This window comes from Sceloporus undulatus, chromosome 4 (assembly GCF_019175285.1).
Source record: "Sceloporus undulatus isolate JIND9_A2432 ecotype Alabama chromosome 4, SceUnd_v1.1, whole genome shotgun sequence".
Lineage (NCBI taxonomy): Eukaryota > Metazoa > Chordata > Lepidosauria > Squamata > Phrynosomatidae > Sceloporus > Sceloporus undulatus.
In genome coordinates, this window is record NC_056525.1 from 239,592,946 (window position 1) to 239,604,222 (window position 11,277).

At 39.8% G+C, this 11,277-nt stretch overlaps 1 protein-coding gene across 4 annotated transcripts in view; it reads right to left on the reverse strand.

Moving 5' to 3' along the window:
* Window positions 1-11,277, reverse strand: part of NDRG1 (N-myc downstream regulated 1) — a 110,592-nt gene that overhangs the window by 56,007 nt on the left and 43,308 nt on the right. The window contains exons 1-2 of one of the 4 annotated variants that reach the window (XM_042461870.1): window positions 9,366-9,549; window positions 795-917 (exon numbers count right to left, since the gene is read on the reverse strand). The exons of 1 other annotated variant lie outside the window; for it this stretch is intronic. In XM_042461870.1, coding sequence (XP_042317804.1) covers window positions 795-828 — 34 coding nt within the window. In that variant the 5' untranslated portion in view covers window positions 829-917; window positions 9,366-9,549. Of the gene's footprint in view, window positions 1-794; window positions 918-9,365; window positions 9,561-11,277 lie in introns of those variants that run through there. 2 more of the 4 variants (XM_042461871.1, XM_042461874.1) reach the window with 2 other exon arrangements.

The following is an 11,277-nucleotide window of genomic DNA, read 5'->3' on the forward strand; positions in this document are numbered from 1 at the left end:
ACAAACTCATCAAATGAACCGTATTGTGAAAGAATTGTCTCTCCGGTTATTAAATTGTTCAAGCCAACTTGCCATGAAGTAAGATGAAAGTAAGTAAGCAAGCCAGCCAAGTGTGGATTGCTATTCAGGCAGTGCTCACCACAAGCTTGGCCAAGGTCCACCACTGCTCATGTTGTTTACTTATTTTGTATGGCACATCTCATTGTTTTCACTCATGCTCCTCTCTGCACTATTTTGCAGAGTATGCTCTCCTTTTCAGAGATTCTTTTCACTTGTTCAAGCTTAAGAATCAGATGCAGTGGTTACAAGCTTGGGATTTCTCCAGGTCTAGGGCAAGCATATTTCACCAGGCCTCTTGGGCTAACAGTATTTCTGCTATTCTTCCTTGAAAATATAACATTCAGCTAAAGCAGTCCTTCAGATGTTGTTGCTCTCCCATCTTCATCAATCTCAGCCACTTTGTCCAGAGCTAAAGATGATGGATGGTGCAGCATTTAGAGGATTACAGAATCGCTGTCCACTGAACTTCAAGCTTCTTGCCTGCCTACTTCATCAGACCCTTGAATTTTTAAACAAATAATAAGATTTTAAATTGAAGTCTCCTATATTTCAGAGACAGGACTAGCAAAAACAGGCCTGAGCATTCCTTGACTAAGGAAACCCTATGAAATTCATGGAGTCTCTATAAGTCAAGAAGAAACTTAAAGGCTGCACACACATGAAGTCATACACATTGTGGAAGACATCAAAAAAGTATATGGATAAAATCCATTTCATACAGATGAACTGCTCACCACTGTACACAAGACCTATTGCAAATGAAGACATTTCAGAAGACCTTCCTCCAAATTAAAGTGACTTCCATTTGGTTTGGGAGTATTTCTTCTATATTTGTGTGCCTTCAAGTTGCTTGTTTTCTGTACATAACAAAAAAAAACTAATTAAAGAAGTGTGTTGATAGACTAGACAAAGACCCTTTTAGTCTTGTATTCTGTATACATCAGACAGATGTCTAAGAGTTCAAACATAAGGCATAAAATTGAATAGCTCCTCCCTTCCATTTCTCCCATGTGTTTAACATTCAGAGCTATAGCAGATAACAGTTCTATTTAAACATCATGACTACTGGTAAGTATTCAGCATAGCCATATATACAATCATCCCTCAATATTTGCGGGTTAAGCATTCATGGATTTGATTGTTCATGGATTACTGTTTATTTGCCACCACCTCGGCTGCTGCCTTATACATGACTGAAAAATTATTATTATTATTAATAATAATTTCCTGCATTTCTCCTAATATAGGGAGAAAATATGCTGGAACATGACCACAGAAGCATGCTGGAGAACTTAAAAATGCTTAGAGAAATGTTATTTTAAGTAAAAAAATAAAATAAAAAGTGTCCCATATTCACAATTTCTCCACTTTTCTGGATATTGATTGATTGAAATTTTATTTCTATACCACCGTTCCCACAATCACGGCGGTTTACAAACAATACAAATACAATACAATACAGATTAAAAAAAAAAACAAATTTAACAATGAAAAATACCCCAAATAAAACCAAACATAACTATACATCATTAAAATCCATCATAAAATCAGTTAAAAATTAATAATCAATCTAAAAATACAATACAATACATGGTACACAGGGGAAAAACAATCAGGACATGTGAGGGAAGGCTTGACAAAATAAATGAGTCTTCAGGTTCTTCTTAAATTACTCCAGGGAGGGGGCTAAGCGGAGCTCCTCAGGGAGAGCGTTCCAAGATTGCGGGGCCACAACAGAAAATGCCCTTTGCGCCGTTAGTACAAATCTTGTCTTGGGAACGCTCAGAAGATTTTTCCCACCTAACCTGAGTGTGCGGGGCGGATTGTATGGGGAGAGGTGGTCCTCCAAGTACTCTGGGCCCAAGTTATTTAGGGCTTTATAGGTAACAACCAACACCTTGTATTGGGCCCGGAAGCGGATTGGCAGCCAATGCAGATATCCTGCTGAGCCCTTACCATCATGAAGTTTGAGGTCTGTCTGTAGTTTGTGTATATTTTCAAAGTATTTATACTCCACCATTCTAATCAAAACAGATCTTCCCAATGGCTAACTGGGTTGCAGAGACAGAAGTCCAAATACTTAAAAAAGTAAAAACCCATTGCATTCCTCATACAGACCCTGCAATAGACTGAGGGAGGAGGAACATGAATAGTTATCAAACTTTGGCCTGCTAGGCGTTTGGGACTTCAAATCCCAGAAGCCCCAATTAGCTTAGCCTACAACTGAGGATTCTAAAATCTGAAGTCTAAAATGCCTGGAGGAGAAGACCTCAAAATTCCCTTCCAACTCTGATTCTAGTAAAGTACAAATGAGTAAATACAGCAACCAGCCAAACCTAATTCTACTAGAACTCTCAGCAAAGATTTATAACTGGCATAGAAAACATAATTATGTAGACACTTATGATCTCAAGTAGACATTTTGAAAATCTGAATGTTACCACAACCACAGGCCCTGCTTTCTGTGACCGACCACTTTACCCTTGGTTGAGATCAGATGAAGTAGATCTTCAGCAGAAGATCTCAGCATTTGCAAAGGTTTACTTACATAAGACTATGTCAACTGATACAACCTCATCCCACAAACTGTTATTAAACAAAGTCTACATAGTAGAAGCTATACTATAGTCAGCCCTCCACATTGGCAGCTTTGCCTTTTGCAAATCTGATTATTCACGGATTTGGTTAATATGTTTTATCTAGGAATCTCTAGATCCTCCAGCATGACTCTATAGTCAAGCTCCATCAAAAGTCACACTGGAGCACCTAGGGAAGTAGTCTCTCAAGTTTAAAAAAATTATATATCTTTTTCTTTCTTTCTTTCAGTTAGTTTCAAAGGTGTTACCAGATCTCTCTATGTACTATTTTTTGTCTGCAGTTTTTCCATTTTCACGGGGGGTCTGGTGCCCCTAAACAACAGAGAATGTGGAGGGTCCACTGTATATACCAACACTGAGATCCCCAGAAATATAAAAACCCCATACTATAGATTTACAGTTGCAGACTTTTTATGATATGTGTGAATTCTTCCCTCCTTACAGCTTTTTTGACAATTCCAAGAACTTAGAAAAGTAGGCTAACAAATGGCACACAATTCAAACTACAGGAATACTAGAAGGGTGCACTTGTTTATTGTGCTCTCTTTCATCCTAGACACATCTGGGCATAATTTCTACAGGAGGCAACCTCTGCTAACTACAACAGAAGCAAAAGAGCCCACAATAACCGAGATGCAACAGTCTGCTCCAATTTGTCACAATCACAGGAAGCGGCTCTGTGCAGAAATGTTCATAACTTGCCAGGAGTAATTTCTGTGTCTGCCGCCACCTCCCCACAGAGAGAACCAAATTCTCCGTTGCAAACTCAGCCCAGCTTGGCTAATGTCTAGAAGGTTCTAGCTGTTTCTACCTTTTTTCCAAAAGGTAAAAGGAGGTGATCTGGAGCATCTGCTGTCCAAACAAGAACTGATAATATTTCTGTTCCTGCATTTTGGCTTTCTAACTTAGGGTGCATCTGAATTGTAGAAATAATGCAGTCTGACCATACTTTAACTGTCACAGCTCAATGCTATGGAATTCTGGGGTTTGTAGTTCTGTGAAATATTAAACTTTCTCTGCCAGAGAGCTCTGGTGCCACAACAAACTACAAATCCCAGAATTTCACAGCACTGAGTAATGGCAGTTAAAGCACTGTCAAACTATTATTTCTGCAGTGCAGATGCACCCGCAGTTTGAATCTGTAAAAGTGTAAAAAATCTGTAAAAATTCCTTAAATTGTGCCATATATTTTAAACCAATTGTAATTAGAATAATAGAGTTGGAAGAGACCACAAAGGCCATCCAGTTCATCCCCTGCCTTGCAGGAAGCCATAATCAAAGCACTCCCAACACATGGTCATCCAGCTTCTGTTTAAAAACCTCCAAAGGAGACTCCACCACACTCCAGGCACCACATTCCACATCTTACCCTAAGTATGTTCTTCCTAATGTTTAGGTGGACTCTCTTTTCCTTTGGTTTGAATTCACTGATCTGTGTCCTAGTCTCTGGAGCAGCAGAAAACAAACTTGCTCCATCCTCCATATGAAATATTTAACTATAGCTATCATGTCACCTCTTAACCTTCTTTCTTCACAGTTAAATATTCACAGCTCCATAGACCACTCCTCATAGGTCATGACTTCAAGACCTTTTGCCATTTTGGTATCTCTCTTTTGGACACACTCCAATTTGTCAACATCCTTTTTGAATTGTGGTGCCCAGAACTGGACACAATATTCCAGGTGAGGCCAGACCAAAGCAGAAGAGTGGCAATATTACTTCCCCCAATCTAGACACTATACTGTACTTCTATTGATGCAGCCTAGAATCCTATTGGCTTCTTTAGCTGCCACATCACACTGTTGATTTATGTAAAACTCGTGATTTACTAGGACTCCTAGATCCCTTTTGTACATACTGTTGCCAAGGCAAGTGTCACTCAGCCTATACTTGTGAATTTTAATTTTGTCTGCCTAAATGGAATATTTTACATTTCTCTCTGGCAAAATTAATTTATATTGTTTTAAATTGCTCTTTACTGTTTTACATGATTGTAACTGCCTTTTTCTATACACTGCCCTGGAATGATATAGAGTGGGGCAGAAATGTGTGTGTGTGTGCGCGCACCCAAGTCACCTGTTGACTTAAGACAATTCATGAATTTCACAGCATTTCCTTAGGCGAGGAATACTCGAGGTTGTTTTCCCAGTTCCTTCCTCTGAAACATAGCCTACAGCACCAAAAATATACAAATTAGCAGACCAGCAAGTTTTGCTCTTAACTGTGCATGTAAATCTTGAATCAAAAAGGTCCTATGTCAGCAGCTAAGCAACACGTTTGTGTGAGTGCAACTCCTGCTATTCCTCAATATTGGTTATACTGACAAAGTCTGATGGGAACTGCAGTCCAACAATATTCAGAGGGTCATTAGATGCTCTTTTGAAAACACAATCTCAGAGTTGGGAAAATTTGAGGGGTTTCAACTCTATACTGCTGGGAGCTGCAGTCCAAAAAGGAACTATTCCAAAATCTGTTCAGGGTTGGTTATGGGCTCTTTTAGCTACATTCATTCCTGGAAATAGACTTGAGAAGACTGCAAACCAGTCTGTGACCAGAGACTAGTTTGGATAGCATACAAAGGGATTTTGTAGTAATTTTTGAGTGTGAGCAAAAAGATGTTGTAGCATAAGCTTTCATATGCTACAATGTCTTTTGCTCTGTTAGTTATAGCCACCCAAACATCTCATGTGATCACACCTTAGCAAGATTAACCAAGCTGGCAACTGTTTCTGGAATTTGGTTTACCTTTATAGCCAGCAAGAGCATTCGTCTACTTCAGACAACTATTGCTCTGATCCCCATACTGATTTTAAAAAAATGTCAAATCAAGTTATCTAGAAAATTCCCAGAGGGACCAACATTTGCTATACTGTTCTGCTACAGCAGAAATTGTTGTTGTTGTTGTGCGCTTTCAAGTCATTTCTGACATGGCAACCCTATCAGGGGTTTTCTTGGCAAGATTTGTTCAGAGGGGGTGTGTCTTTGCCTTCTTCTGAGGTTGAGAGTGTGTCAGCAGCACAAACAGTCTTATTTAATTGAAGAAAAAGAAGAGCCCAAGAGAAGGATAAATGTGGTTCAAGTGTTTAACAAGTTGTTTCCTCTGCTTACAAGTATCTTGTTGCACTTTAGCAGACTTACTGTAGCATAAACTTCTACAGACTGCGTTTTAGCTACTGTTCATATTTCTATGTGTCCTTTGTTTTGTTGGTTATGAAAGTTAGTTGTACTACTGCACTGAGGTCACTTTTGATGTGGAAAATCACACATGCATTTAGTAAGAAATCACCGGTGAGGCGATGGGCTCATGTCTATAGAAGCATAGGCCAGAATAAAGCAGTTTGCCTTTCAATGTGCCATAGGTCTGTTTTGGGTCTTCTTCTAGCAGATTACGAGGCGACACTTCCAGAATTTAGAAGCTGGAGTGTTTACTCCATTTCCTTCATCTTAACTGAAGAAGGAAGAATCTCGTGTTTCAAAGTTGCAACACTTCCTTTCCAAATATGCCTAAAAAAATCAACTAGTGAAGATGCAACAGAATACACAACTCTCCACATGTGAGCAAAGGAATGAACCTACCTACTTTATATGCCTCAAAGAGACCATTACTGGGTGGGGAAAAAAGTCCCCTTGCTTCACGGTGCAATCCAACATGATCTGTAAATGTCATTTTTTGCATCCTACTCCATTTTGACCATATACATGTACTTGAAACTTTATATACAGTATAGTCGAAGCTTTCCAGATTGTACTCTAATGCATCTGAGAAAGTGAATTGCAATCCACAAGAGTTTAGGTTAAAAGAAAATGGCTAGCCTTCAACGTGCCACAAAACTCATGTCATAGTCATATATGCTCTTCTTCTACTATGCACAACAGAGGATTAAGAAGAACAGTCTTGAGCCCCACTGAGCATAGAGATTAGTGAAAGTGTCCTCTATCCTTTGCCAGCTGTAACAACAACAAAAGATTATTTCACAGGCCAGCTAAATACAAGCGTTCCCAAACCTGTCACCTTTGCAATGGGATTGGGATGTGGAAGGAGTTAGAAAAGAAAAAAGGGAAGGAAGGAAGGAAGGAAGGAAGGAAGGAAGGAAGGAAAAGAGGAGAGCGAGAAGGTCCAGAAAGTGACAAACTACAAGGGGATGTGGAAGAAGGCTGGGAAACACAACACAGGAATCTTGAGGAAGGATTCTCATATCCATAAATAATATCCATTTTTAATAACAGAATTGTGTGAACCTAAACTGAGCCAAAGGGCCAGCTGTACATCATTGCTGTTATTGTTGTTGTGTGCCTTCAAGTTGTTTCCAACTTATGACAACCCTAAGGAAAAGCTTTCATTGAGTTTTCTTGGCAAGTTTCTTCAGAGGGGCATTTGCCATTGCCATCTTCTGAGGCTGAGAGTGTGTGTCTTGCCCAAGGTCTCCCAATGGGTTTCTGTGGTATAGTTTGCCTGGTGCTTTTTGGGGCCACATTAGATCAAGTATGGTTGTTGTGTGCCTCTAAGGTCCCAAAGTCCGAAGCACACTGCAGAAATAACCCAGTTTGAGACCGCTTTAACTGCCATGGCTCAATGCTAGGGAATTCTGGGAACTGCAGTTTTGTGACACATTTAGCCTTCTTTATCAGAGAGCTCTGGTGCCACAATAAACTACAATTCCCAGGACTCCCTAACACTGACCCAGGGCAGTTAAAGCAGTCTCAAACTGGATTATTTCTGCACTGTGTTTTGGACCGAAGTCATTTTTGACTTACAGCTACCTTAAGGCGCAGCTATCACGGAGTTTTCTTGGCAAGGTTTATTCATAGGAAGCTTTCCATTCCTTTCCCCCGAGGCTGAGAGAGTGTGGCTTGTCCAAGGTTTCATGGCCGAGCTGGGAACCCTGGTCTCCAGAGAGTCGTAGTCCAACACTGAAACCACTATGCAAGCTGGTTTAAAAATACGAGAGAGGGTTTTAAATCGTCACTCCTATACATCACTTTGTGAAGAATGTCTATTCAAGAACCATCCCAGAAGATGGGGAGTATTGCTTTACTAATTGTAAGATATAACAATATATTTTATTTTATTTTCATTTTCTGACCCACCTCTTCCCAAGGCTTGAGGCAGGGAATGGCATAGATTAAAATACAATATATAACTACAGTATATAACTAAAAGAGAGACAGTGTGGCACAGTGGTTTGAGTGTTGGACTACGACTCTGGAGACCAGGGTTCGAATCCCAGCTCAGCCATGGGAACTCAGTGGGTATCCTTGGGCAAGTCACACTCTCTCAGCCTCAGAGGATGGCAATGGCAAACCCCTTCTGATGAAACATGCCAAGCAAACCTCATGATAGTTACCTTAGGATTGCCATAAGTCAGAAATGACTTGAAAGCACAGAACAACAAATATAACTAAAGGCAGGAAGGAATAAGGCTAAGACAAGCATTACACATTCAAATTAAAAGTTAAAAAATACATCCATTTAAGATTCATACTTTAAAACCTATGTCCCTCGATACAAAAATACAGTACATTTTAAACTTTAATGCATAATTGTGTGTTTTTGGGGTTTTTTTACTTTTTAAATTGTTTACCTTTTGCTTATATTTTCACATTTTAATGGCATTGCACTGCCTGAGATTGTAACAAATTTGAGTCCCTACATTGAGGGAAAAGGTGGGCTATCAGTAAATATAAAAATAATAGATTAATAATTCCAGAATCCAGTAATCATTATTGTTATTATTATTAAGCTTTATTATTATTAAGCAGGCCTTGCCGGACTGACCTCCCGTTACACTGATGTCGAATGCCCTTTGTTTGCCCACATGTCTCTCCCCAATCTTGCCTATTTTAAATTGATTTTAATTTGTATTTATAGTGTTGGCATTTTAGTTTGAAAGTAAAGGATAAGGAGATATGCAATTTGTAGTTATGTATGCGTTGTGTATTTAATTATGCATTCTACTGCAACCCGCCTTGATCCTCCTGGAAAGGCAGGATATAAACAACCCCAATATTATCATTATCATTATCATTATTTATATTTATACCTACAATCAGTTAAAAACAAAATGAAATAAAATAAAATAAACCTGCCTTTGGTGTACAATACATTCTATTAAAAAAATTTAACATAATATGCGTTAATACATATCGAAGTTAAATAATAAAATGTATCAATATAATTATACAATAATAATAATGAATTGTAATAATAATAAATATTAAATAAATATAATATATATAACTATAAATAAACAAGTATAAATATAATAATAAATAAAAATAAATACAAACAAAATATAAATATATAAATATAAATAAATATAAATAAAATAAAATTATAATATAAATTTAAACAAAGAAATGAAAAGCATAATAATAATATAAATAAATAAAAATAAACATAAAATATAAGAAGAAATATAAATAAAATAAATAAATAGATAGATAAAAATAAAATAATAACTATAACTATAAATAATAATAAGAAGAAATATACGTTAAAAATTAAATTAAAATATAATAATAGCAATATGATGATGATGATGTTTTTCCAATCCTCCTCCAACACTAACCCAGAGCAGGCTAACTGAGAGGGATGGAGAGCCCCCAAAGCCAACCTTAAAGGGCTGGACCAGGATTCGAGCCTGAGTCCTAGGACTACACTACCAGTCGGGAGGCGGGGGATAATGGGAGTTGTAGTCGTTGCTTACCTGGGAAGAAGCGTCCGGCCTCCAAACCCACCCGCCCCTCCTCAAACGTGGGGCTCTGAGAGGAAAATAAAGAGGGGGCTTTCAAACGGTTCCTTGCCAGCGTCCAAAACAGAGGAACCCTCAAGAAACTAACCACCGCCTCAAGCGCTCTATTGCGCGCTCTCTCTCTCTGAGCGTGAGGCGCCCGCGGTCGGAGCTTTTATAGGCTGCCGCTGCCAAACGGCCACGCCCCCTCCCCAGGGTTCTAAACACGCCCACACCAAAACCCCGCCCCTCTGCTCGTTCGCCCCGCCCCCAGCGATCTTGCCCTTTCTCCCGCAGCTGGATGGCTATGTTACCCCGCCCCTCTCCCTCTTGACCCCGCCCCTTCTCTGCCCTGCCACGCCCACTTTGTGTTTCTTGCAAAAGCAATCTATGGTTCCAGGGCATTTGTTGGGTAGGAAACTGGACGTCCTCCTTTTCCAGGACGCGTCCTACATTTCAGCCTTCTGTCCAGGAAGGCTTCCCAAATATCCTTCATTCCTTGCAGGAAATTTGGCAATGTCCTACATTTTTCTTGACTGCCCTACATTTTTGTAGTGCCTTCCTTTGCACTTAGGACATCTGGTCGCCCTGACCGGGCGTCCTCCTTTACCAGGGCGCGTCCTACATTTCAGCCTTCTGCCCAGGAGGAATCCCACAATCCCCTCCTTTCTGTGCATGACTAAGAAGCAGGCATTTATATTTATATGAGTGCTTTTTTTAGCTTTTTGTTTTTATTTAGGTTTTTATTTTTTCCATCTTGTCCTACATTTTTCCTGAATGCCTTACATTTTATGGTGCCTTGTCCTCCTTTGTGGTTAAGGATGTCTGGTCACCCTGGACCAGATGTCCTCCTTTCCCAGGACACATCCTACATTTCAGCCTTCTGCCCAGGAGGAATTCCAAAATGTCCTCCATTTTGAGCATGGATTTATGTTTGAGGAAGTGTTTTTAGCTTTTGTTGTGTGGTGTCCTACAGTTCTTTTTGAATGTCCTATATTGTGTGGCACCTTGTCCTCCTTTGGCGTTGGGACATCTGGTCACCCAGTTTGCTGGAAACTGCTGGCTGGCTTCCCAGGCGCCTGGAATGGGCTTTGGCGGGTATTAATTCTCCATTTAAAATTTTCCCCTTTCAATTTTAGTTTTCCCCCTTTTAACAGGAGGCATGCAAAGGATTGGGGCTACTAAAAGGTTACTAATTATTCAGATTCTTCAGACAGTTCCCAAAGTCTAAATATGTGCTTCAGAGACCATAGCAAAGCCTTTGACTGCAGAGATCACAAAAAGCTATGGAATGCCATAGTTTTTCCTGGGTTTTTCAGGTTATGAGGCCGTGTTCTCAAAGAGTTTATTCCTGTCGTTTTGCCAGCAGCCGTAGCTGGCATCTTCAGAGGATGCCAGTCACAGCTGCTGGCAAAATGACAGGAATAAACTCTTTGAGAACACGGCCTCATAGCCTGAAAAACCCACAAAAAACTATGGAGACCAGCTGTGAAAGCCTTCAACTCCACTATGGAACACCTTTAAAGACATGGAAATGCCAACACATCTGACAGTCCTGAGGAGGAATCTGTACTCAGGACAAGAGGCTACTGTCAGAACAGAACATGGAGAAACAGAATGGTTCCCAATTGGGAAAGGGGTTAGGCGAAGATGTATTTTATTACCCTGCCTGTTCAATTTGTATGCAGAAAATATCATACAAAGAGCAGGGTTTTTCGGTCCATGTGGCCATGTTCTAGAAGAGTTTCTTCCTGACGTTTCGCCAGCATCTGTGGCTGGCATCTCCAGAGAATGCTTGCCTGGAAAAAAGTGGGTATATATACACTGTGTGAGCCTGGGAATGCAGGAGTGATTTGCATGTGTATTGTTCTGTGCTGATGGCAGGCCT